This window comes from Nematostella vectensis, chromosome 1 (genome assembly GCF_932526225.1).
Source record: "Nematostella vectensis chromosome 1, jaNemVect1.1, whole genome shotgun sequence".
Lineage (NCBI taxonomy): Eukaryota > Metazoa > Cnidaria > Anthozoa > Actiniaria > Edwardsiidae > Nematostella > Nematostella vectensis.
This window is the reverse complement of record NC_064034.1, coordinates 3,961,918-3,987,941: the sequence shown is the minus strand read 5'-3', so window position 1 is coordinate 3,987,941 and position 26,024 is coordinate 3,961,918. Positions and strand designations below refer to the sequence as shown.

The following is a 26,024-nucleotide window of genomic DNA, read 5'->3' as shown; positions in this document are numbered from 1 at the left end:
AAAAAGACCGTCGGCCTTTGCGAATGTACAGGTAACCCATCGACTCTTCATGTGAAAATACCAGAACAAATAGAAAAGCAAACCACACTAGCATGTAGCAGCTGAATTATACCCAATCTAATTTCTAGGGAAACATAAAATGACAAAACAATAACCTAAGAATTGTGACTAAAATTACGATTTGTGACTGAAACTATACGGTTTGTATTCGCGGAAATTCTGTGCCTGCAGAACTCTATCAGCGGATGCCGGTTGAGTAAATATTTGATATGGCGGCCACGTTGAACTTTTTATCGAACGAAATATGCGAGCAATGAACATCCAGGCTTATTGATTAGTATAATGAGGAGCAAAAATTCCTACGTAAACATGGAGGCTCCTGGAGAGAGGGTCTCGCTGGCGAGGAGACTTTGTACAGCGCTGTTTTACGGACTGTGTTCATTTCTGATTGTGGTCGTCAACAAGAGAGTCCTAACGTCGTACAAGTGAGTTTTAACTTAAACAAGATTTCTTGTACTTAAATTTGGACAAGAATGTCCAAATCTTTCAGAATGTCATGCTTGCTTTAAGAAAAACTGCTGCAGCTTTCAATATTCTGTTGTTGTTTTTTTATCAGGTTCCCATCTTTTCAGTTTATTGGCATTGGGCAGGTAAGTTATAAAGTATATGTCATAACCAGCGAACTATGCTAACAGTATTGCCATAAATTGCGAGATCTAGGGCTTCCTATGTTTTTTTAAATAAATGAACGGTTTAAAAGTCCCAGGAAAGTCAAAATAAATCCAACCCTCTGCTTGAATTTTACAGGCAGCATTTGCCCCCTTCCCCATCTCTGTGTCATCCCCTAATTGATCCCCTTTTGATGTTGTTATCTTCCACAGATGACAGCCACAGTGGTAGTATTGTATTGTGCCAAAACCTTTGGATTTATAAAATTTCCAGACTTCCATAGAGGGATTTTTATAAAGGTAAGGTTTTTTGATATCCATCACAAAGTAGTACTGTATAGTCCAAAACTAAGTTAAATTATTTTATTGTAGGTGTGGCCTCTGCCTCTCATATATGTTCTTAATCTTGTATTTGGTCTTGGAGGAACTAAGAGGTTAAAGTAAGTTATACTGTATTTTCAATGTTCACGCAAAGGTATCCCAAGCTCACAGTGTGTGACCATGCAACATTGTGACTTAGTTTGTAGTAAACATATGGGTTAAAATGAGCCCGTCATTCTACTATGAAAGGCCATTAGAATTGCAACAAAATAATCCCATACCCTCTCCACTAGGTTTCGGATACTCGCCTGCTAAGAAATGAATATAGTGGGAGACTCAACAGCACAGCTCGCAAACTACTCGCCCAAATTAAATCCTGACTACATTGAGGACACAACAATCATGTACAAATATTCTTGAGATTTTTTAGATTTTATTTCATAGTACAATTACTACCAACTAAGTCAAAAGTAGCGTAATCACACACTGGGAGCTTGGGATACCTGTGGTTCACGTTGCTGACAAGCTTTCCAAAGCCTCTCTTTTTATTATGGAATCTTTATTTTTTACAGTTTGCCAATGTTTACAGTTTTAAGAAGATTCTCTATACTGTTTACAATGATAGGAGAATATATTATTTTGAGGTAAGCATACAATTATATTTTTGATTATTGGTGATATATTTTGATTAGTTATTGAAAAGAATGTGCGTTTTTTTTTAACTGCTGTACTACTGTGCAATTTTAAAAGAGGGAGAAGTACAGAGTTTTCAAGAAAAAGGGGTCAACCATTATTACCAATTTTTAATGTTTATAATTTTTTCTGGATTTATTTAAAACACTCTCAACTATTTCCACAATATTATAATTAATCTTACAGCATTCTGTGCAGCTTACCTAAAATTTTAGCGCCTCTTTTTTTAGACACAGAGCTTCAGTCAAAGTTCAGCTGACAGTTTTTATGATGATTGCTGGAGCATTAATAGCAGCGAGGTTTGTACAAATTATGTGACTTTTTTATAGAGAGGTATCAAAAGTGCACAGAATAACAGTATAAATAATGATACATTTTCTTCCAGTGATGACCTGGCATTTGATACATTGGGATACTTTTATATTCTTCTAAATGATGTATTTACTGCTGCCAATGGTATGTACATTGTCTTTTCCTGTTCTTTGAGTATTACCAGGTTATAGTGTTTTTAATACCTTTCTATTTTTGTTTTAGGTGTTTATGTAAAACAGAAGCTAAATGCTAAAGTATGTGATAACAGCTAATAAAAAGCTTTCTATTTGTAAACATTTTGATTTGAGCCCACCATGCCCTCACCTTAAGGCCAGCTCTGTGGGCATTCATGTAAAGCAAGCTAAGTTCTAAAGTATTCTGTATAATAAGCATTTTGACATGAGACCTCTCTCTTAGACAAACTCTACTGAAATTGTTTGTGTTTGTTTATGTGTTTTGTTGATATCATGCTTTAATCTAAGCAATGAGTCTTCAATTTTCGTGTATACTTTCTTTGATAACTGCAATGGATGTTAGGAAAACTGATGAAAATCCTGAAAAGTCACAGACAGGAGATTACCAGAATTAGGGCTTTAATGAAATGAACAAATAGGCATTTTCTATAAAATATACCAACAGGCATGGGCAGGCAGCATTGAACATTGTTATTCTACAACTCCTCTTATTATCGCCTTGGATGCAAGAGTGAATCCATGTACTTCTTTTATCCCTAATTTATATTCTCTTTGCAAGCATTTTCATTAACAGACCCCTACCTCATTACTGTGCTTTTTTTCTATTGTCTTCCAGGATCTCAACAAGTATGGTTTAATGTTTTACAATGCTGTTTTTATGCTGGGGCCTGCAGTATTGCTAGCATATTACACAAATGACCTTCATAAGGTGATTAACACTAGAATCTGGGGCCTGCAGTATTGATAGCATATTACACAAATGACCTTCAGCCTGCAGTATTGATAGCATATTACACAAATGACCTTCATAAGGTGATTAACACTAGAATCTCAAAAGCATTTTTATTTATAATAGGGAGACCTTTTTTTCCTCCTTCAGTTTTCAAGCAGTGTATGTAACTTGAAAATGAAGTCCAATTTGATTACCTGCATTCTCTGTTTGTTGCCTTAAAATTACCTTTTCAATTTTTTTTTACAGTATTCAATAGTCCTCCTATTTACAAACCCTTGTAATTACCTTATAGGTTTCTTTGTATGAACACTGGACAGACATAGCATTTGTTCTACAGTTTACCATGTCCTGTTTAATGGGGTATGTAGCAGATAATTTATTGAAGGCAATACATATATAAATAAGTTGATCTTTTGGTGTGATGTTGTATGTACCTGGTTTTGTTTTCTAGATTTATCCTGATGTACTCCATATTCCTATGTACCCAGGCAAATTCTGCCCTTACAACGACAATTGTAGGATGTTTGAAGGTAATTCGTCTACTGTATACCTCCACCACATGCTTTTAGAACAACCATACATAAACATTAACGTTATTTATAATTTCCTTTTTACAGAATATTCTAGTAACCTACCTTGGAATGTTTATTGGTGGAGATTATGTCTTCAGCATTACAAACTTTATTGGACTCAATATCAGGTGAAGAAAGTCTCTTTTAGATATCTACACCATAGCAGTCTACAATCACTTTGTAACATAAACAAATATTTAGTTATAATATTTAGGAACCAAGGGGTTTGCCCATAGAAAGGCAGTCTCGCAAAAAATATGAAACTTGAAAGTTGAAGTTTCTCTAGCTGTTGGTTCACCACACGTCACAAGTATATTTTAATGTGTTGACACAGTCGCTTATTAGCACACCCTTGCGAGTAATGCCTAGTGCACAGTAGTGACATAACGACATAGCAACATAGGCGCACGCACTCTTTTAAGCCCAACATAACGACCTGGACATAATAACTTAAAAGATGTCTTTATATTCATGTCGTTATGTTGGGCCAGGGGCCGAATCAGGGTGGGGGTAGATTGGGTGGATATCCACCCCCCTTTTTGAGCAAAATTTAAATTAAAAATTAACTTTGTTTGAAAAAACTACGGAGAAGGTACTGTCGATGTGCCCTCGCCTGCTTGACTTTGCTGGCACGACAAATTCAATTCTATTCAGATCTGTGTGACCTACCAAAAACCACTGGATTAGATACAAGCCATCTATCTGGCCATTATCCACCCCCTATTATAAAATCCTGGATCCGCCCCTGTATGGGTACAGGGTACACACGCCTATGTCATTATGTCGTTATGTCACTAGTGCGCACCAGGCATAAGTGTCATTGAGTCATGATTGGCTCACATGTCATCATTGTGTTTCATTGTTCAGCGTTATGCCCCTACAGTGTATTCTTGACCAACGTTCCCGACTAATGGCAGCAACTACAAAATGAAATAATGTAACACAGATGAAAGAATTTCAAGTTGTTGAAACCTCTAACGTTTTGTTTTTCCTTCTTCTGCTAAGCGTCTCCGGTAGCATAATCTATTCGTACATCACGTTCCGGGAGAAGCAACCACCACCCCCACCCCCCACGGATACAGGTGAAGCAAAACGTGCAAGACTTGATGTATGAGCTGCCTCACCTTTGCCAGGTGGGCCAGTAGCAAGCTAGTGCCAAGTTCCCATAGCCTTTATTTCTCAGATGGGGAAATCGTCAGTAAATAATAGTACGATAAAAATAACAGAACAGTCCCGTGACGTTTTAAAGTCTAAATAACTTTGTTAACGAATAACAAAAAAAAAAGTTGTCTGAATTATGTTTCATAAAAAAACTACTTCTTGATCGAATTGTGTTCTTTTTCTGTTTGAACAAGATATATTGATTTGTATTCTAGGCCGCCCTGTGAATGGCATCTCAGATGTGAAAACCAGTCCAAACCCCAATACAAACCAAGCCAAACGCCGGCCAAAACTCCCACTCTGACTAGCCAAGTGTCGCAAGACAGCCGACAAACGAGGGTTGTAGATGCTGTTGAACCATACCAATCCAGTGCCCATTTCATTTGTTTTACACAGAAATGGTGTTATTTATTTGAGAAGATTTTTCAAAACATGATATATTTATCATTTTTATTGTCAGATGTATAGCTAATATGTGAGATTTTTTAGTAGACTCTCTGGACTCTGAATATAGAAGCGTAGCTACGTAGGGTGTGGCGCGAAGGGTGCGTGCGCCCCAGTCCCCCCCATCCTCGGAAACCCAGGGGTATTTTCCTCTAGCGTGTCACTCTTGTGGCCCTACAAAAAGCTTTCGTTTTACTTTTTTTGTATATCAGCATGTGCGCACCCTCCCCACCCCAGCAATTTGTGGCCATGAGTCTGCAATGATATCGCCACAATCCATTTCAACCCCAGCCCTGCGCGTTCGTGAGCTCACATGGTCCCCTTACTCTAATGGTGACTTCAAAAGATTTATTTTCCAAACTGTATTAGTCCACAATGAAAATATATACATTTCCTTATACATGTACATTTCGTTAAAACAGATTAAGCTGTTGGGTGGCGATTGATTGACGTGTGTTGATTTAGCCCTCATCGTTGGTGGTGTTCCACTGTAGGTCTTCATGGTACCGATGGAGTAACATACTTCTCAGTTCTTTACCATGGGCGGCATTTCGTAGCTCGGCCACAACTTTGACCTGCGAATTTGAAAAATTAATAAATCTGATGAGGCGGGGGAGAATGGTAATGACCCACATCACATGACCCGTACACGAGCAATAGCTCGGTCGCGCCTGGATCGGGTCGTGGAAGCGAGGCTGGTAAAGGGTCGCGGACTATTTGAGTGCCATAACCGTCTTGGCATAAATGTTTTCCAACCCTTGTGGGGCTCACCTGGATATTATACACGGAGCTGTTGAGCCACGTCCTCTCTTGATACAAATCCTTCACGCTAAGAAAATTAAATGAAAAAAGTTAACAGTTTTAGAATAGGTTTAACTTAGTTGGAGTGAACCTGTCCGTTCGTCTCTTTTTTCATTGTGTTTGTCTTGACCTTTTCTTGACCTTGCGTCTGTCTGTCCGTCCGTCCGTCCGCATTGCGTTTGTCTGTTTGTCCGCCTTGAGTTTGTCTGCCCGCCTTGCGTCTGTCTGTCTCTCTAACTTTCCCGCCTTGTAACATTCTTGCATACCCATATAAACATGCCTCGTTACACGTGTCATCCTCGTGATATCACCCAAATCTTGCCATACCCAAATTTATTAGATTACTCATTAACACTATTTTTTAACATAAAAAAACAAGCCTCATTATACATGACTTACCTTGCTCCAATCGATGATATCGTGTGGAGAAGCCGTGCTAAGGCACCAGGCCTGTCGCCGATGCGTACGACGAACCGTACCATTCTGTGGTCAGCGTACAACCCGCGCTCAATAGCTCGCCCCAGGGTAGTCGACTCAATGTTGCCTCCGCATAGCGGCACCACAACCCTGTAGGAAAAAACGTGAACCGGCTCGTAAACCGGCTTTGCGACTACGCGACAAGCCCGCATGTAAGCATGGGTAAAAACCGCTGAAGCGCCTAGCAGCACGCAATAGTAATACAAGTATGATAATAGCCTAGATCTGCCTGGACAACTAACCTATCCCCTCGCAGCAAATCCAGGCCACGCCCCTAAAGGACTAGCGATGATAGGCTCTTCATATCCTTCCTTCAATTCTCATAATTCAGTAATCGAGTTTGCCGAAATTGGAATCAAAATTAACTTAGTTGATTATCTTTGATTTGGTACTCTTGTGTTTAATACTTTCCATCCCTTGCGGTTCTAGACGGAACGTGCCTCTGCTTGCCGCTTTCCTTTAAGCTTAGGTAGGTCCCCCCCCCTTTCCGATGAGTGAAGCCAGGCCTGCCTCTTGTATTAAATACTTTCCATCCCACACGGTTCTAGACGGACTGTGCCTTTGCTTACCGCTTTCCTTTGAGCTCCGGTAGGTACCCCCCGATGAGTGCAGCCAGGCCTGCAGCGCCTGACCCCTCTATGATGATGCGCTCTTTCTCCAGTAACCGAAGCACGGCGAGTGCAATGTGCTCCTCCCTGACAGCGAAACAAAGGGGGCATGGCGTATGACTTAGTTGAACGCGCGTTATCATTAAAGCAAGATATCTCCATTCATATTACCCCTCCCCCCTTCCCTGTCAATTGTGCCGATTCCTCCCTCATATCGCCATAGGGAGCAAAGCACAACAACAGCAGAAACTCTAGAAACGATTGTAACTACGACGAGACAAAATCTGGAAGAAAGGGAGCGACTGTACAAGTACATACTCTTTTTGTAGATACTCATAGAGCCATAGAAATGGCCCTTTATTGTATGTTGAACCATACTAATGCGGCAAACCTGGCCCCTCCCCTGCTGTTATCGCTTCGGAATTTCGCTGATACTTACGATACTGAGACGATCTTGTCCAACCGTTTCCGCGCCAATTGGAACGGTAGCTCACTGACGATAGAAAAACTAAGACCTGATGAAGAATACAAATTTTCATGATTTACACAAAATAATTCCACATATAAGAGGCTGATGGAATGAAGCAGTAGCGGATCCAGGGCAGCCCCCCCCCCCTCCCTCCCGCCTAGCACTCTACGTTCACCAGACCTGTCTTTTACTTAAGGGCCATTTTACCTTGATATTGTCACGGTCAACTGGGTCATCCCTTGGAGATAAAAAAGCTATGAATGCAATTTATCTACCCCTCCTTTCCCAGAGTCATGTAGGTCGATCCATCCGTCCTCCGCTAGAGTATAGACTCGGGTCAATGTATCTTCCCTCCTTTCCGAGAGTCATGTAGGCCCCACCCATTCTTCTCCGCTAGAGTAAAGACTCGAGTCAATGTATCTACCCTCCTTTCCCAGATTCATACAGGCCGATCCCTTCGTCCTCTGCCAGAGTAAAGACTCGAGTCAATGTATCTACTCTCCTTTCCCAGAGTCATATAGAGAGGGGCGTAAAAGTTTGCGGTGATGCGGTTTTGCCTTAAAACTGGCGCGGTTTTTCAGAATTTTTTCCGCGGTTTTGCGGTTTCTCTAGACTGTGCGGCTGACTCGAGTCAATGTATCTACCCTCCTTTCCGAGAGTCATGTAGGCAGATCCATTCGTCCTCCGCTAGAGTATAGACTCGAGTCAATGTATCTACCATCCTTTCCCAGAGTCATACAGGCCGATCCCTTCGTCCTCCGCTAGAGTATAGACTCGAGTCAATGTATCTACTCTCCTTTCCCAGAGTCATACAGGCCGATCCCTTCGTCCTCTGCTAGAGTATAGACTCGAGTCAATGTATCTACCCTCCTTTCCGAGAGTCATACAGGCCGATCCATTCGTCCTCCGCTAGAGTAAATACTCGAGTCATTGTATCTACCCTCCTTTCCCAGAGTCATGTAGGCCGATCCATTCGTCCTCTGCTAGAGTAAAGACTCGAGTCAATGTATCTACTCTCCTTTCCCAGAGTCATACAGGCCGATCCATTCGTCCTCTGCTAGAGTAAATACTCGAGTCATTGTATCTACCCTCCTTTCCCAGAGTCATACAGGCCGATCCATTCGTCCTCCGCTAGAGTAAATACTCGAGTCATTGTATCTACCCTCCTTTCCCAGAGTCATACAGGCCGATCCATTCGTCCTCTGCTAGAGTAAAGACTCGAGTCAATGTATCTACTCTCCTTTCCCAGAGTCATGTATGCCGATCCATTGGTCCTCCGCTAGAGTAAAGACTCGAGTCAATAGACTAACCTACTCACCCTCCGCTAGAGTCAGCCACATCTCTGCTTTTACTTTCACGGGTTTGCCTGCGCTCATCGCGGCCTGAAAACTAGGACAAGCAGCTGCCTCCACTCCCTAAAAAAATTCACGCCAAAATGAATTTCTGTACAATTGCTTTATCAAAAAAAATGAATTGATGATGATCTTAAACATTCTCTTTACATTTGGTTGCGTTTTCGTTTATCGTGCGCAGACGGTTTTAGTTTTCATACCAGCTAAAATGCAACGCAAAATTTCCACCGTAAAATATCTAAACTATTTCACTGAATATTCTTAACTATGCGCAGTTATTTTACGAGTCGTCTAGCCGTTTGACATTCAGTATACTTTTATACTCAATTAGTATTTAGAATCTTCTGCACAAAAGAGTATCAAACACACGTGCATTACAAACGAGGGGGCTCCCAAGAGACTCAAAGCGCCCGAATAGACCTCAATATTTTTCAACCTACGTCACAGCGAGCTGTGTGTGGCGTAACTATATAAGACTTAGGTCTTAAGGGCTAGGAACCTGGTTATTGTCTCCCTATTAATGCGCGGGTGCCTCGGTACCCTTGTGTTACACAGTTCGCTAGATAGCGGTGTTGGGGCCGAAATCTCCAGCTTAGCCGTAAAGCTTTAGCTGCCATACGGTGATTCAGCGCTCGTCTGGATGTATGGTCTATTTTTTTTAAAGCTAAGCAAGTTCGATTCTCGGTCAACGTGCTTATATTTTTTTCTATCTTGTTTATTTGTATTTCATTTTTGTCGATAAAAATATATCTGTGAGGAGGACTACAATAGGTCATATTTGCTACTATGGTATTATTTATGCGTGGACTCACGATTTGCTGAGGAAGAGAGGGAAGGGGGGGATGCTTAGTTCTAGGTACTATATGGAAAAGGTGTATCATTTGACGATCCTAAGATCCAATAAGAAATGACCTCCTTTTTGGCGGCGGCCAAGGGATTGGGGTGGGGGGAAGGGGGGGAGAGGGGGTTGGGAGATATGACTAGCTCATCTCTTGTCTTTTTAGTAACTTTTTAGTCATTTCCGTGCAAAGGTTACACTTTAAGGGCTGCGTATAGGCCTTATAATTGTGGTCGCTTTGTCGTCTCACTTACGATGATTTGAATGTCGGGGTAAAGAGTCTTTACGGCGACAGAAATACCGGCCAACAGACCCCCTCCCCCCACGGGAACGATGATGGCATCAACGTCCTCCACTTGATCCACTATTTCTAATCCCATGGTGCCTTGCCCGCTGATAACATGGGTGTTCTCATTCCTGAACAAGAAAAAAAAAACTAACATTGATATAATTGAGACTGCTGTCATTATCAAAACTTGGTGTAATGGTCGATTATATAGCTGAAGGCCACTGCTTTTAAGTTGGTATTAGCAATAAATGGGTGTGTTGAGGAATACGTATTCACTGTATCCACCACCGATCATGTATCCACCAAGAGAATAGATCAGACGCGTAATCGATAGTTAATCACTTACTCATCAATGTAGATGGGTCCACAGCCTCCTTCACTCTCAAACTTTATCGCCATATTCCTCACCTAAAACACATCCAAGTTTTGAGGTAATGCAGTACATAATGTGGTGAAGATAATGTATAGTGTCTCTTAATTTTGGAAAATATCACCAACTCGTTGAGGCTATTCAAGAAACGCTGATGTAGATTTTAATTGTTATTTCTCTCGCAACACAAGTGCAACGCAGCTGTCCAAATGCAAGCACGATACATGTATGAGCCTTGTGACCGTTAGCACGATACATGTATGAGCCTTGTGACCGTTAGCACGATACATGTATGAGCCTTGTGATTGTTAGCACGGCGGAGTTATGAGCCTTGCGGACGCAAGTACAACTCGTTGGCAAACGCGTTAACAAACCGGTGGTCGTAACTCAACGCAAATATATACACGTAACGCGATGGAAGTAGCAAGTGTTAACCGAGTGACCAAGATAGGGCAACGTAAAGTGTGAGCAGTCTGAACGCTTTAAGTGAGAACAAACCAAACGCAACAAGGTCATCTGTGTTTCCTATAGCTAACTTATGTTTCTGTTGCTTCTCGTCAAGGTCACGAATACGCTGTGCCCGGCAAGTTCAGTGTCAGCAGGGGAGGATCTAGGAGTGAACCGAGCGGCCCCTATTTTCAGATATTTTGCGTAAAAATTAAAATAAATATAAAGAAATCCGCGAAAAAAAACACAATCTGCCCCCCCTTTCTTGAACATCTTGCTTTCGCCCCAGCTCCCCTTTTTGAAACTCGTGGATGGTTCCGCCCCTGGTCAGAGTTGTAGCGGGCATCGAGCCCGGCAAGTTTAGTTGTCGCATTGTAGCGGGCATGTATTACCTCGTAGCATTGCGCCCGGCAAGTTTAGTTTTCGCATTGTAGCGGGCATGTATTACCTCTGTAGCATTGCGCCCGGCAAGTTTAGTTTTCGCATTGTAGCGGGCATGTATTACCTCGTAGCATCGAGCCCGGCAAGTTTAGTTTTCGCATTGTAGCGGGCATGTATTACCTCGTAGCATCGAGCCCGGCAAGTTTAGTTTTCGCATTGTAGCGGGCATGTATTACCTCTGTAGCATTGCGCCCGGCAAGTTTAGTTTTCGCATTGTAGCGGGCATGTATTACCTCTGTAGCATTGCGCCCGGCAAGTTTAGTTGTCGCATTGTAGCGGGCATGTATTACCTCTGTAGCATTGCGCCCGGCAAGTTTAGTTTTCGCATTGTAGCGGGCATGTATTACCTCGTAGCATCGAGCCCGGCAAGTTTAGTTTTCGCATTGTAGCGGGCATGTATTACCTCGTAGCATCGAGCCCGGCAAGTTTAGTTTTCGCATTGTAGCGGGCATGTATTACCTCTGTAGCATTGCGCCCGGCAAGTTTAGTTTTCGCATTGTAGCGGGCATGTATTACCTCTGTAGCATTGCGCCCGGCAAGTTTAGTTTTCGCATTGTAGCGGGCATGTATTACCTCTGTAGCATTGCGCCCGGCAAGTTTAGTTTTCGCATTGTAGCGGGCATGTATTACCTCGTAGCATCGAGCCCGGCAAGTTTAGTTTTCGCATTGTAGCGGGCATGTATTACCTCTGTAGCATTGCGCCCGGCAAGTTTAGTTTTCGCATTGTAGCGGGCATGTATTACCTCTGTAGCATTGCGCCCGGCAAGTTTAGTTTTCGCATTGTAGCGGGCATGTATTACCTCTGTAGCATTGCGCCCGGCAAGTTTAGTTGTCGCATTGTAGCGGGCATGTATTACCTCTGTAGCATTGCGCCCGGCAAGTTTAGTTTTCGCATTGTAGCGGGCATGTATTACCTCGTAGCATCGAGCCCGGCAAGTTTAGTTTTCGCATTGTAGCGGGCATGTATTACCTCGTAGCATCGAGCCCGGCAAGTTTAGTTTTCGCATTGTAGCGGGCATGTATTACCTCTGTAGCATTGCGCCCGGCAAGTTTAGTTGTCGCATTGTAGCGGGCATGTATTACCTCGTAGCATCGAGCCCGGCAAGTTTAGTTTTCGCATTGTAGCGGGCATGTATTACCTCTGTAGCATCGAGCCCGGCAAGTTTAGTTTTCGCATTGTAGCGGGCATGTATTACCTCGTAGCATCGAGCCCGGCAAGTTTAGTTTTCGCATTGTAGCGGGCATGTATTACCTCTGTAGCATCGAGCCCGGCAAGTTTAGTTTTCGCATTGTAGCGGGCATGTATTACCTCGTAGCATCGAGCCCGGCAAGTTTAGTTTTCGCATTGTAGCGGGCATGTATTACCTCTGTAGCATTGCGCCCGGCAAGTTTAGTTTTCGCATTGTAGCGGGCATGTATTACCTCTGTAGCATTGCGCCCGGCAAGTTTAGTTGTCGCATTGTAGCGGGCATAGCGGGCATGTATTACCTCTGTAGCATTGCGCTCGGCAAGTTTAGTTGTCGCATTGTAGCGGGCATGTATTACCTCGTAGCATCGAGCCCGGCAAGTTTAGTTGTCGCATTGTAGCGGGCATGTATTACCTCGTAGCATCGAGCCCGGCAAGTTTAGTTTTCGCATTGTAGCGGGCATGTATTACCTCGTAGCATTGCGCCCGGCAAGTTTAGTTGTCGCATTGTAGCGGGCATGTATTACCTCGTAGCATCGAGCCCGGCAAGTTTAGTTTTCGCATTGTAACGGGCATGTATTACCTCGTAGCATTGCGCCCGGCAAGTTTAGTTGTCGCATTGTAGCGGGCATGTATTACCTCGTAGCATCGAGCCCGGCAAGTTTAGTTTTCGCATTGTAGCGGGCATGTATTACCTCGTAGCATTGCGCCCGGCAAGTTTAGTTTTCGCATTGTAGCGGGCATGTATTACCTCTGTAGCATTGCGCCCGGCAAGTTTAGTTTTCGCATTGTAGCGGGCATGTATTACCTCTGTAGCATTGCGCCCGGCAAGTTTAGTTTTCGCATTGTAGCGGGCATGTATTACCTCTGTAGCATTGCGCCCGGCAAGTTTAGTTGTCGCATTGTAGCGGGCATGTATTACCTCTGTAGCATTGCGCCCGGCAAGTTTAGTTTTCGCATTGTAGCGGGCATGTATTACCTCGTAGCATCGAGCCCGGCAAGTTTAGTTTTCGCATTGTAGCGGGCATGTATTACCTCTGTAGCATTGCGCCCGGCAAGTTTAGTTGTCGCATTGTAGCGGGCATGTATTACCTCGTAGCATCGAGCCCGGCAAGTTTAGTTGTCGCATTGTAGCGGGCATGTATTACCTCTGTAGCATTGCGCCCGGCAAGTTTAGTTTTCGCATTGTAGCGGGCATGTATTACCTCGTAGCATCGAGCCCGGCAAGTTTAGTTTTCGCATTGTAGCGGGCATGTATTACCTCTGTAGCATTGCGCCCGGCAAGTTTAGTTGTCGCATTGTAGCGGGCATGTATTACCTCGTAGCATCGAGCCCGGCAAGTTTAGTTTTCGCATTGTAGCGGGCATGTATTACCTCTGTAGCATTGCGCCCGGCAAGTTTAGTTTTCGCATTGTAGCGGGCATGTATTACCTCTGTAGCATTGCGCCCGGCAAGTTTAGTTTCCGCATTGTAGCGGGCATGTATTACCTCTGTAGCATTGCGCCCGGCAAGTTTAGTTTTCGCATTGTAGCGGGCATGTATTACCTCGTAGCATTGCGCCCGGCAAGTTTAGTTTTCGCATTGTAACGGGCATGTATTACCTCTGTAGCATTGCGCCCGGCAAGTTTAGTTTTCGCATTGTAGCGGGCATGTATTACCTCTGTAGCATCGAGCCCGGCAAGTTTAGTTGTCGCATTGTAGCGGGCATGTATTACCTCGTAGCATTGCGCCCGGCAAGTTTAGTTGTCGCATTGTAGCGGGCATGTATTACCTCTGTAGCATTGCGCCCGGCAAGTTTAGTTTTCGCATTGTAGCGGGCATGTATTACCTCGTAGCATCGAGCCCGGCAAGTTTAGTTTTCGCATTGTAGCGGGCATGTATTACCTCTGTAGCATTGCGCCCGGCAAGTTTAGTTTTCGCATTGTAGCGGGCATGTATTACCTCTGTAGCATTGCGCCCGGCAAGTTTAGTTTTCGCATTGTAGCGGGCATGTATTACCTCTGTAGCATTGCGCCCGGCAAGTTTAGTTGTCGCATTGTAGCGGGCATGTATTACCTCTGTAGCATTGCGCCCGGCAAGTTTAGTTTTCGCATTGTAGCGGGCATGTATTACCTCGTAGCATCGAGCCCGGCAAGTTTAGTTTTCGCATTGTAGCGGGCATGTATTACCTCGTAGCATCGAGCCCGGCAAGTTTAGTTTTCGCATTGTAGCGGGCATGTATTACCTCGTAGCATCGAGCCCGGCAAGTTTAGTTTTCGCATTGTAGCGGGCATGTATTACCTCTGTAGCATTGCGCCCGGCAAGTTTAGTTGTCGCATTGTAGCGGGCATGTATTACCTCGTAGCATCGAGCCCGGCAAGTTTAGTTTTCGCATTGTAGCGGGCATGTATTACCTCTGTAGCATCGAGCCCGGCAAGTTTAGTTTTCGCATTGTAGCGGGCATGTATTACCTCGTAGCATCGAGCCCGGCAAGTTTAGTTTTCGCATTGTAGCGGGCATGTATTACCTCTGTAGCATCGAGCCCGGCAAGTTTAGTTTTCGCATTGTAGCGGGCATGTATTACCTCGTAGCATCGAGCCCGGCAAGTTTAGTTTTCGCATTGTAGCGGGCATGTATTACCTCTGTAGCATTGCGCCCGGCAAGTTTAGTTTTCGCATTGTAGCGGGCATGTATTACCTCTGTAGCATTGCGCCCGGCAAGTTTAGTTGTCGCATTGTAGCGGGCATAGCGGGCATGTATTACCTCTGTAGCATTGCGCTCGGCAAGTTTAGTTGTCGCATTGTAGCGGGCATGTATTACCTCGTAGCATCGAGCCCGGCAGGTTTAGTTGTCGCATTGTAGCGGGCATGTATTACCTCGTAGCATCGAGCCCGGCAAGTTTAGTTTTCGCATTGTAGCGGGCATGTATTACCTCTGTAGCATTGCGCCCGGCAAGTTTAGTTGTCGCATTGTAGCGGGCATGTATTACCTCTGTAGCATCGAGCCCGGCAAGTTTAGTTGTCGCATTGTAGCGGGCATGTATTACCTCGTAGCATCGAGCCCGGCAAGTTTAATTGTCGCATTGTAGCGGGCATGTATTACCTCTGTAGCATTGCGCCCGGCAAGTTTAGTTTTCGCATTGTAGCGGGCATGTATTACCTCGTAGCATTGCGCCCGGCAAGTTTAGTTTTCGCATTGTAGCGGGCATGTATTACCTCTGTAGCATTGCGCCCGGCAAGTTTAGTTTTCGCATTGTAGCGGGCATGTATTACCTCGTAGCATCGAGCCCGGCAAGTTTAGTTTTCGCATTGTAGCGGGCATGTATTACCTCTGTAGCATTGCGCCCGGCAAGTTTAGTTTTCGCATTGTAGCGGGCATGTATTACCTCTGTAGCATTGCGCCCGGCAAGTTTAGTTTTCGCATTGTAGCGGGCATGTATTACCTCTGTAGCATTGCGCCCGGCAAGTTTAGTTTTCGCATTGTAACGGGCATGTATTACCTCGTAGCATCGAGCCCGGCAAGTTTAGTTTTCGCATTGTAGCGGGCATGTATTACCTCTGTAGCATTGCGCCCGGCAAGTTTAGTTTTCGCATTGTAACGGGCATGTATTACCTCGTAGCATCGAGCCCGGCAAGTTTAGTTTTCGCATTGTAACGGGCATGTATTACCTCGTAGCATCGAGCCCGGCAAGTTTAGTTTTCGCATTGTAGCGGGCATGTATTACCTCTGTAGCATTGCGCCCGGCAAGTTTAGTTTTCGCATTGTAACGGGCATGTATTACCTCGTAGCATCGAGCCCGGCAAGTTTAGTTTTCGCATTGTAACGGGCATGTATTACCTCGTAGCATCGAGCCCGGCAAGTTTAGTTTTCGCATTGTAGCGGGCATGTATTACCTCGTAGCATCGAGCCCGGCAAGTTTAGTTTTCGCATTGTAGCGGGCATGTATTACCTCTGTAGCATTGCGCCCGGCAAGTTTAGTTTTCGCATTGTAACGGGCATGTATTACCTCGTAGCATCGAGCCCGGCAAGTTTAGTTTTCGCATTGTAACGGGCATGTATTACCTCTGTAGCATTGCGCCCGGCAAGTTTAGTTTTCGCATTGTAACGGGCATGTATTACCTCGTAGCATCGAGCCCGGCAAGTTTAGTTTTCGCATTGTAACGGGCATGTATTACCTCGTAGCATCGAGCCCGGCAAGTTTAGTTTTCGCATTGTAGCGGGCATGTATTACCTCGTAGCATCGAGCCCGGCAAGTTTAGTTGTCGCATTGTAGCGGGCATGTATTACCTCTGTAGCATTGCGCCCGGCAAGTTTAGTTTTCGCATTGTAACGGGCATGCATTACCTCGTAGCATCGAGCCCGGCAAGTTTGGTTGTCGCATTGTAGCGGGCATGTATTACCTCTGTAGCATTGCGCCCGGCAAGTTTAGTTGTCGCATTGTAGCGGGCATGTATTACCTCTGTAGCATTGCGCCCGGCAAGTTTAGTTTTCGCATTGTAGCGGGCATGTATTACCTCGTAGCATCGAGCCCGGCAAGTTTAGTTTTCGCATTGTAGCGGGCATGTATTACCTCGTAGCATCGAGCCCGGCAAGTTTAGTTTTCGCATTGTAGCGGGCATGTATTACCTCGTAGCATCGAGCCCGGCAAGTTTAGTTGTCGCATTGTAGCGGGCATGTATTACCTCTGTAGCATTGCGCCCGGCAAGTTTAGTTTTCGCATTGTAACGGGCATGCATTACCTCGTAGCATCGAGCCCGGCAAGTTTGGTTGTCGCATTGTAGCGGGCATGTATTACCTCTGTAGCATTGCGCCCGGCAAGTTTAGTTGTCGCATTGTAGCGGGCATGTATTACCTCTGTAGCATTGCGCCCGGCAAGTTTAGTTTTCGCATTGTAGCGGGCATGTATTACCTCGTAGCATCGAGCCCGGCAAGTTTAGTTTTCGCATTGTAGCGGGCATGTATTACCTCGTAGCATCGAGCCCGGCAAGTTTAGTTGTCGCATTGTAGCGGGCATGTATTACCTCTGTAGCATTGCGCCCGGCAAGTTTAGTTTTCGCATTGTAGCGGGCATGTATTACCTCTGTAGCATTGCGCCCGGCAAGTTTAGTTTTCGCATTGTAGCGGGCATGTATTACCTCTGTAGCATCGAGCCCGGCAAGTTTAGTTGTCGCATTGTAGCGGGCATGTATTACCTCGTAGCATCGAGCCCGGCAAGTTTAGTTTTCGCATTGTAGCGGGCATGTATTACCTCTGTAGCATTGCGCCCGGCAAGTTTAGTTGTCGCATTGTAGCGGTTGCACAGCTTGACCTTGAGCGGCGACACGTTCTCAGGCAGCAGAACCATGACGGGGATTCCGAGCTCGTCACCCTGTTGGGCTAGAGCAAGCCCGTGGTTCCCTGCAGATGTGGTGATTACTCCGCGACCTTTTTGCTCCTGTAACACATATAATGCTCATAGTTTGCGTTTTATTTATAGCAATGCTTAATCAATAGTCTGCGTGAGCGTTACATAACTTAGCCCATATTCTGCCTGGAATAGGAACGATTCACCATTTTCACTCCTCCTATCAAGGAGCAAGGATGAGGCAAGCTTTTGTGGTATTTTTCTTTCTTGCACCCGGGATAAACGTTGAATGATTCCCTGTATTTCACTTTATTCCTAGTGTATTGTATTCTTTTATGCTCTCGGGAGTTATTTTATTTTATTATAAATCATGACTATTTATTAAACGTAATATAGATATTGAATAAAAATAATAATAAACGAATCCGGTTTAAAGGGGTTAAGAAAGGAATATAGCTTTGTCCGAACAACAGTGAACAGGAGAAAAGGTCTATAACCAATAGCGAACAACTGCGAAAAGGCGAAGATAGCCAAACATCGTTCCTATTCCGGGCATGGTATAACTTATTATCTCATCTTGCAGACTCTTGCGTGTGCGTCATTGTTCAAAAAACCTTCAGCCTTCCTCTACCACCACCCTCCCCCCCCATGATGCATTGTTGATGAGGGTTTAGCATGCTCAGTACTCAGTAAATGTGCGGAACGTTTATTTTACAAATGTGTTCCTGTCACAAATCGGAGCTTTTTTACCGGTGTGAGTGTCAGCAAAGCATTTCTTGCTCCTCGGACCTTGAAGCTGTCAAACACAACCGCTGGCATAAGTATTGCGATGACGTTAATTTTCTCACTCAGAGGACTTTTCGGATAGGTCCCCCTTGCCTCACCTCCCCGCTAGTAAAGGTCTCCCCTTGCCTCACCTCATCGCTAGTAAAGGTCTCTCCTTGCCCCACCTCCCCGCCAGTAAAGGTCTCTCCTTGCATCACCTCCCCGCTAGTAAAGGTCTCTCCTAGCCTCACCTCCCCGCTAGTAAAGGTCTCCCCTTGTCTCACCTCCCCGTCAGTAAAGGTCTCCCCTTGCTTCACCTCCCCGCCAGTAAAGGTCTCTCCTAGCCTCACCTCCCCGCTAGTAAAGGTCTCTCCTAGCCTCACCTCCCCGCTAGTAAAGGTCTCCCCTTGCTTCACCTCCCCGCTAGTAAAGGTCTCTCCTTGCCTCACCTCCCCGCTAGTAAAGGTCTCCTCTTGCCTCACCTCCCCACTAATAAAGGTCTCCCCTTGCCTCACCTCCCCGCTAGTAAAGGTCTCTCCTTGCCACACCTCCCCGCTAGTAAAGGTCTCTCCTTGCCTCACCTCCCCGCTAGTAAAGGTCTCTCCTTGCCTCACCTCCCCGCTAGTAAAGGTCTCTCCTTGCCTCACCTCCCCGCTAGTAAAGGTCTCTCCTTGCCTCACCTCCCCGCTAGTAAAGGTCTCTCCTAGCCTCAATTCCCCGCCAGTAAAGGTCTCTCCTTGCCCCACCTCCCCGCTAGTAAAGGTCTACCCTTGCTTCACCTCCCCGCTAGGAAAGGTCTCTCCTTGCCCACCTCCCCGCTAGTAAAGGTCTTTCCTAGCCTCACCTCCCCGCTAGTAAAGGTCTCTCCTTGCCTCACCTCCCCGCTAGTAAAGGTCTCTCCTAGCCTCACCTCCCCGCCAGTAAAGGTCTCTCCTTGCCTCACCTCCCCGCTAGTAAAGGTCTCTCCTAGCCTCACCTCCCCGCTAGCAAAGGTCTCTCCTAGCCTCACCTCCCCGCTAGTAAAGGTCTCCCCTTGCTTCACCTCCCCGCTAATAAAGGTCTCTCCTTGCCTCACCTCCCCGCTGGTAAAGGTCTCTCCTTGCCTCACCTCCCCGCTAGTAAAGGTCTCCCCTTGCCTCACCTCCCCGCTAGTAAAGGTATCTCCTTGCCTCACCTCCCCGCTAATAAAGGTCTCCCCTTGCCTCACCTCCCCGCTAGTAAAGCTCCCCCCCCCTCGCCTTATCTCTTGGCTAGTAAACTCTCTCCTTGCCTCACTTTCCGGCTAGTATAGCCCCCCTTGTCTTACCTCCCCGTAGGCTGCAAGTATTCTCGCTTAACGAACACATCGTAGTCCTCGATCTCGGTAAATGGCGCTAGTTTCTGCAATAAATCAGATTTTGTACTATAAGAGGTGTGTTTGGGGGTTCTAAAAAAAAAAAAACCATGTAAATCCGAAAGTTATGTTCTCACTATGATATGAGAAAAAAATGCAAGCACAAATCAGAATCGGTCAAACAACAAACTAAAGAAAATCAAGCAGTTTTCTTGCGCTTCACTTCCGTCCCAGTGCAGGGGCCGTAGCAAGGGATGGGGCACGGGGAGCCCCCTGGCCCCATATCGAGAAAAGCCATGCTATATACGATATCAGCTGCTACCAAGGCATTTTAATGGTTTTAGAATGACTCTTGATGACAAAAGAGTTTTCGCTCACCTCGCAAGCCGTTTTCTCGATGCCATTCCTGATGCGATACGCGGCCCCTGTTATGGTTGTCAAGTTGACGACGCCATGACCTTCGCCTAGATCCGGGACTTCACACATGCATCGTGCCCTTCCCTTGTGAGATGAGGTAGGAGTCCGTATGCTGTCCCCAGCCCCTTCAACTAACGACTCACACACGTTACTTATGTACACACAAATCTATAATTACTATAAGGGTGCTTCAAACAGCAAGGGAACGGCTCGCACAATCAGTACAAGAATGTTACGCGTCATCACTTATAACTGGCTGTTATCGGGTAATTTTAAAAGGCCCACCACGCTGTATTTATACGCACCCGTACATCACTAAATCACTAACAGCATCCATCGGCTTATTCAAGCAAGAAGAAGATATCTTTTTAAGCAAATGTTTTCGTATTAGAAGTCTTGAATTCTTCGAGGGTTATAATTGAAGATTTCTTGCGAATAGAACTGACGCGGGGCTACAGTATGTTTTTTGTACAGCCCTCAAAGTCGTGGGGGGGGGGGGGAATTCTCTCGTGTTGTGAAACCCAATACCAATGACATTCAATCAAGAGTGATATGGTTTGGCAAATAAAATAATTCAAATGTTTTAAATCTCAGAAAAATCGGACAACCCACTAATACCCAGAATAAGTGGAGTTCTTTAATGGAATTAATTGAGAAATGACATGGGCGCGCGTACTCTGTTACATTATACGCTTACGTGAAAAAGCCGAACTTATGCTCCTTGAGCTTCCCCAGGACCGCGTGACTTCTAACCCTCTCTCGCGCCTCCTGGAGACAGTTCGCCTTGAGCGCCTCGCCTTGGGGGTGGTCGAGCCACTCTCTTGCCCTTCCCGCCTCCGGGAGCCTTGAGAACCTTCTACCGCTTGTGAAACACTTTCCTCCTTTGGCGTCATATCTTGGAGAAAAAGATTCATGTCACGTGACGCGTCATGTGACTTCCCACGTGACTTTGGAATATCACGTGACCTGCTTGAAGGCAGGTTGAACATGTCAAATTCACTGCATAAGCTAAAAGAATTAAATTCATGCAATACGTCTTTCACAAAATTTAAATTTAATGATACACCACCAAATCAATCACGTTATTTGATGACGTGTTTGTGTACTTTTTGATATTATTCTAGGAATGTGTTATCTTTGGGTAACTTACGCTGTTGCTTGTCGTCCGTGGCCGGGTTTTCTCCAGCACTTTCTAGGTCTTTAACCGTAATCTCAGGCTTATTCGACATGATCGAAACTATACTTCAATAATCTCACTACAAATAGGGGAATTTGATTCATAAAGACACGTCTGACGTATATAGTCAAATCGAAAATTAGAACACCATCCAAAAACTCGCGCGCGCCTAATGAATGACGTATTGAATCAATTATAAAATTGATGTTCTAGCTTTTGGTTTCCATATCTCAATTTCAAGTTTGAAGTTAAAAAAGAAAGCTCAAACTGCTGAAAGAGATTTTCTAAAGAATATGGAGTCCAAAGAGGGCACCAATACGGAAGGTAAAACTGGGCCGTTCGCGGATCCTGAGTCGTCTGTAGCAATATCAGAGAATCTTAGGAGTCAAATGGAATCGATGGGTATGAAAGGAGACTCTGAAAAGCCAATAGAAGTTCACTTTGAAGATATATGTGCGGCAGAGTTTCGAATTCGGAAAGGAGTGAAAAGAACGACTTGTTTGGTGGGTATAAGTTTAAAATGTCCCCTTATACGATTTTGTTTTAACTGCATTACATCCTATTGACAGAAATCAAATGACATATCAAGGATGGTTGGAATGGAAATCTTCTTTAAAAACGAATATTTGCAACATACTGGAAGGTAATTGTGATGAAAAACGTTGACTTGTCACTTACTTGACACTAATACGTACCCTTTTTGTTTACAGTTTCAAAGAGCGTGGTGCATTGAATACTTTACTTCTACTATCAAAGGTGAGTTTTGTGGTATTTTCTAAGTCTTATGAAGCAATGTCTTTGTGATCTTTTATTGTCGCTGTGTTGTGCTCCTTTTGCTTTTCAATGCTCTTTTAAATTGCATCACGATATCCATATTGTAAAGCACGAACTTAGTTCCACTAGAGGACGTCAACAACACGATAGACGTTTTCTTGATAGCATAACTGTGTTTTGTTAAGGAACAAAAAAGACGAGGTGTCATTGCCGCATCCGCCGGTAACCACGCACAGGCCCTAGCTTATCATGGCAATAAACTCAAGATTCCAGTCACGGTGGTCATGCCAGAGAACGCCCCACTGGTAAAACAAACCATGTGTAGGGAATACGGAGCCACAATTATACTAAAGGGACATCATTTAGTAGAGGTAACATTGTAAAAGTCTTCAATGCGCAAATATTTAAGCATTTAATCGCGCGCGAAAAAAGACCCGTGTTATTAATGTCGAGCATGGAATCGAGATCTTTGACTCGCAGCGAGTACATAATATAACTTTGCTATTTGTTTTTCAGTCGAAAGAATACGCCTTGGACCTTGCAGACCAAAAGGGCTTGGCTTATATAAATGGGTATGACAAGTTAAGCAATATCAATATATCTATAGCAATATGTATATCACACAATCACACAATAATAATCACACAATAATAATGACAACAACAACGACAAAAATATTTAAGCAGATGATTATAATAATACTATTCAATATTAATATATAGTAATATTTAAGCATTTAATTTCAACTCACACTTTAAAAACTCTTAATATTAATATGCTTATTCTTTCTTTATCTTATCCATTGATATGCTTTTCGTGTTTGTTAGATATGATCATCCGCATATTCTCAGCGGTCAAGGAACAGTAGGCTTGGAGATCATAGACCAGGTGTATCCGCTGGACGCCGTGATAGTGCCTGTGGGCGGCGGTGGACTTTTAGCGGGAATCGCGATCGCTGTTAAAACCATCTATCCACACGTTAAGATAATTGTAAGTACGAAAACTAATCAGTCTGTCAAATCTGCTGTTGTAGCGATAAAACATCAATCAAAGCAGGAATGCTTCAGATACAAACCTTTCTAGTTTAGCCACTGTTTATCAGTAGGACTAGTAGTATTAGATGTATTCAATGCACGCGCGCGCATTTTCCGAATATTGCCTAGAGTTCAAACATTCTAAGAAGTCGATCGCCTTCTGTGGAACATCAAAATGAGTATACCGTAAATGATCCAATAAAAGCATCCCATCTAAATAACGCCCCCATTACCCTCCCTCCCAGCTTAAAAACAAACGCCCCCCCTACACAGCTTTAAAACAAACGCCCCCTACACAGCTTTAAAACAAACGCCCCCTACACAGCTTTAAAACAAACGCCCCCTAAACAGCTTTAAAACAAACGCCCCCTAAACAGCTTAAAAACAAACGGCATAGTAGTTTGGCCTGTACAGGGTAAGACTTGCTTGATGTCAAGAAACGCTTGCTACGCAGGCTTAGCAATCCTGACTGAGACTAGAACCCCACTGCACTTGGGTTTGTTTTATTGTTATAGTTTATGATAAACACCCCTCTCTAATAAACGCCTATCTATTGAACGCCCCCCCCCCCCCCCTCGGACCGTCGAAATTTAATAAACGCCCCGGGCGTTTATTAGATCATTTAAAGTACTCGGTTCCTTTCCGTTCCGGGTTTTTTTCTATATGGCTTTCCATTTCTCTTCATGTCCCTATGTTTACCAAAAAGAGCAGGTTCAACATACGTCGTTTTTTTCAGGCCGCAGAATCTGAGCGATGTGCGAGTTTCAAGGCGGCGATGGAGGCTGGTGCACCGGTCAAAGTTGAAGCACACCACTCCGAGACTCTAGCTGATGGTATTGATAACCCCTACGAGAGTGGAAAACATGGTTGGGGGAAAGGGGGCGGGGTGGGGGCATCTCAATAGATTGTGATTAAAACCTTAAAGACAGTGCATTGATTTTTTTTAACTTAAAAAATACTGAGCAAACGGCCGTATAACCAGACGCACCAACAACAACGAAGGCAAGTTAGTCCAGGTACAGGCCCGTATCATAACAAGAAAGATCCTACTCTTCGATAAATAGAACTCCAAAGGGCTTAGGCTTCTTCTGTATTATTGTACAAATTAAGAGTAACTAAGAGAGTTTTACACTGTATCATATAATATATGTCAAGCGACTAAGTTGTGTGCTCTTTCTTCGTTATAGGGCTGTGCGTCCCTCAGGTCGGTAGCAATGCATTTGCAAATGCAAAGGATCTCGTGGACAAAGTAATCGTAGTGAGGTAAAGCCTCGGTTTTTTTACTTATGCCGCACGTTGAACATCTTTCATGCTAACAACAATAAAAAAGTGAAAAATCAAGAAAATAATATTCAATAATGTGCATATCTGGTCTTTTTTCCAGTGAGGACTTTATTGGGCTAGCTATTCTTCATTTAATTGAGCTTGAAAAGAGTGTTGTTGAAGGGGCTGGGGCTACGGGCCTTGCAGCCGTACTATCTGGACAACTGCCTGAGTTGAAGGGCAAACGGTAAGTGACATCTCAAACAAGATATAATATTTATAAAATAACCCCTTTCCTGCGTCAGCTTTCCATACCAGTAATACTCAAGAGAGCAGGAAAGGGGTTATTTAATCTATATCCTAACAAAAGCGTATTAACTGGAAGGATACTCAGCTGCGGCCTCTTGCACGTCGTCAACTAAAAGGAAAAGGCATTGTCGGTGTTTATCTGGAAAGAAAAAGGTTTCTGATTGGGCCTAGCAAATTATTATCGGAACTAAGGATGCCATTTTGAGCATAAAAATTCCGCAAAGAATAATTTACTGATCTGGACTTCAACATGTGTCATTCTCTAGATAACCCGCTGAAAAAGCTGTTATTTTCATTGCATCTGGTAAAATCGTTATATACTACTGTAAAGGATTATTACCGTGCACAAGGCTCCAAAAATAAATATTTTTTCCAGTTCATGATTGAAAACTTAAAAGTCACCCTGTGGTAGAATCCCAAAGGACGACCAATAGGCCGGGACAATCATGGGGGAAAATTCAAAACAGCTTTTCAAAAAAAATGCAAAGGCTTTGGACAGAATTGAACTCTTGACCCCTGGTTTACTAGACCAGTGTTCCTACCACTAAGCTACAGAGGCGTACGCTTGCAGATTCATGCTAGCATTATTATTTTGAAGGATGTTTCCATTCAATTTCGTTAAATCAATTTGCCAAAATGATTAGGCGTAGACTCTGCAGAGAGTCGAACTCTCGACCCCTGGTTTACTAGACCAGTGCTCTAACCACTGAGCTACAGAGGCGTACGCTTGCAGATTCATGCTAGTATTATTGTTTTGAAGGATGTTTCCATTCAATTTCGATAAATCAATTTGCCAAAATGATTAGGCGTAGCCTCTGGAGAGGGTCGAACTCTCGACCCCTGGTTCACAAGACCAGTGCTCTAACCACTGAGGCACAGAGGCAGTACGCTGACAGGAAGATCTTGATATTTCAAGGACAAGCATTTTAGACTTGAAAGAATCTAAAAATATCGCTTAAAATAAAGTGCGCAGCCTCTGGAGAGACTCGAACTCTCGACCCCTGGTTTACTAGACCAGTGCTCTAACCACTGAGCTACAGAGGCGTGCGCTTGCATTGTGAGGCAAATATTATTATTTTAAATGATGTTTCCATTCAATTTCGATAAATATATTTGCCAAAACGATTAGCCGTAGCCTCTGGAGAGACTAGAACTCTCCACCCCTGGTTTACTAGACCAGTGCTCTAACCACTGAGCTACAGAGGCGTGCGCTTGCATAATCAGGCAAATGTTATTATTTTAAATGATGTTTC

The 26,024-nt window shown here is 44.3% G+C and overlaps 3 protein-coding genes and 4 non-coding genes across 8 annotated transcripts in view; 2 read left to right on the top strand and 5 right to left on the bottom strand.

Moving 5' to 3' along the window:
- The first annotated feature begins 8 nt into the window (after window positions 1-8).
- Window positions 9-5,147, top strand: LOC5517105 (UDP-glucuronic acid/UDP-N-acetylgalactosamine transporter). 2 transcript variants are annotated; one of them, XM_048728383.1, is made up of 14 exons: window positions 9-485; window positions 617-650; window positions 882-968; window positions 1,041-1,108; window positions 1,562-1,633; window positions 1,913-1,981; window positions 2,068-2,138; window positions 2,217-2,248; window positions 2,805-2,897; window positions 3,214-3,281; window positions 3,373-3,451; window positions 3,539-3,621; window positions 4,499-4,575; window positions 4,870-5,147. In XM_048728383.1, the coding sequence occupies exons 1-14, from the start codon at window positions 343-345 to the stop codon at window positions 4,956-4,958; spliced, it is 1,065 nt and encodes a 354-aa protein (XP_048584340.1). In that variant the 5' UTR covers window positions 9-342; the 3' UTR covers window positions 4,959-5,147. The 2 variants fall into 2 exon arrangements, with proteins under 2 accessions (XP_048584340.1, XP_048584341.1); XM_048728384.1 differs by having other exon boundaries at window positions 4,499-4,626.
- Window positions 5,148-5,431: 284 nt separating this feature from the next.
- LOC5517104 (L-threonine ammonia-lyase) lies at window positions 5,432-21,532 on the bottom strand. Its single transcript, XM_048728382.1, has 14 exons — window positions 21,365-21,532; window positions 20,912-21,109; window positions 20,176-20,345; window positions 19,771-19,844; window positions 18,450-18,495; window positions 17,604-17,789; window positions 10,279-10,340; window positions 9,898-10,060; window positions 8,772-8,868; window positions 7,424-7,499; window positions 6,946-7,071; window positions 6,299-6,466; window positions 5,870-5,927; window positions 5,432-5,673 (listed from the first exon to the last, which is right to left on the bottom strand). The coding sequence occupies exons 1-14, from the start codon at window positions 21,441-21,443 to the stop codon at window positions 5,560-5,562; spliced, it is 1,617 nt and encodes a 538-aa protein (XP_048584339.1). The 5' UTR covers window positions 21,444-21,532; the 3' UTR covers window positions 5,432-5,559.
- A 68-nt stretch (window positions 21,533-21,600) lies between these two features.
- LOC5517103 (L-threonine ammonia-lyase) overlaps window positions 21,601-26,024 on the top strand; it is a 48,994-nt gene continuing 44,570 nt past the window's right edge. Inside the window, exons 1-9 of the mRNA XM_001637144.3 lie at window positions 21,601-21,894; window positions 21,961-22,034; window positions 22,102-22,147; window positions 22,351-22,536; window positions 22,682-22,737; window positions 22,993-23,155; window positions 23,936-24,032; window positions 24,387-24,462; window positions 24,584-24,709. Of these exons, the coding sequence (XP_001637194.3) occupies window positions 21,685-21,894; window positions 21,961-22,034; window positions 22,102-22,147; window positions 22,351-22,536; window positions 22,682-22,737; window positions 22,993-23,155; window positions 23,936-24,032; window positions 24,387-24,462; window positions 24,584-24,709 (1,034 nt within the window). The 5' untranslated portion in view covers window positions 21,601-21,684. The remainder of the gene's footprint in view (window positions 21,895-21,960; window positions 22,035-22,101; window positions 22,148-22,350; window positions 22,537-22,681; window positions 22,738-22,992; window positions 23,156-23,935; window positions 24,033-24,386; window positions 24,463-24,583; window positions 24,710-26,024) is intronic.
- Window positions 25,420-25,492, bottom strand: Trnat-agu. Its single transcript has one exon. It is a non-coding gene; the product is annotated as a tRNA-Thr (tRNA).
- Trnat-ugu lies at window positions 25,582-25,654 on the bottom strand. The gene has a single exon. It is a non-coding gene; the product is annotated as a tRNA-Thr (tRNA).
- Trnat-agu lies at window positions 25,743-25,815 on the bottom strand. Its single transcript has one exon. It is a non-coding gene; the product is annotated as a tRNA-Thr (tRNA).
- Trnat-agu lies at window positions 25,905-25,977 on the bottom strand. The gene has a single exon. It is a non-coding gene; the product is annotated as a tRNA-Thr (tRNA).

What these genes read in the sequence shown, in the direction of transcription:
- LOC5517104 (XM_048728382.1), bottom strand. Translation starts at nt 21,443, where the DNA reads ATGTCGAATAAGCCTGAGATTACGGTTAAAGACCTAGAAAGTGCTGGA. An exon ending in TCGAGAAAACGGCTTGCGAG is followed by an intron (nt 19,845 to 20,175) that starts GTGAGCGAAAAC and finishes GATTTATTGCAG; the next exon opens with AAACTAGCGCCATTTACCGA. An exon ending in GCTCCGTGTATAATATCCAG is followed by an intron (nt 5,674 to 5,869) that starts GTGAGCCCCACA and finishes TCAAATTCGCAG; the next exon opens with GTCAAAGTTGTGGCCGAGCT.
- LOC5517105 (XM_048728383.1), top strand. Translation starts at nt 343, where the DNA reads ATGAGGAGCAAAAATTCCTACGTAAACATGGAGGCTCCTGGAGAGAGG. An exon ending in AGAGTCCTAACGTCGTACAA is followed by an intron (nt 486 to 616) that starts GTGAGTTTTAAC and finishes TTTTTTTATCAG; the next exon opens with GTTCCCATCTTTTCAGTTTA. An exon ending in CCCACCCCCCACGGATACAG is followed by an intron (nt 4,576 to 4,869) that starts GTGAAGCAAAAC and finishes TTTGTATTCTAG; the next exon opens with GCCGCCCTGTGAATGGCATC.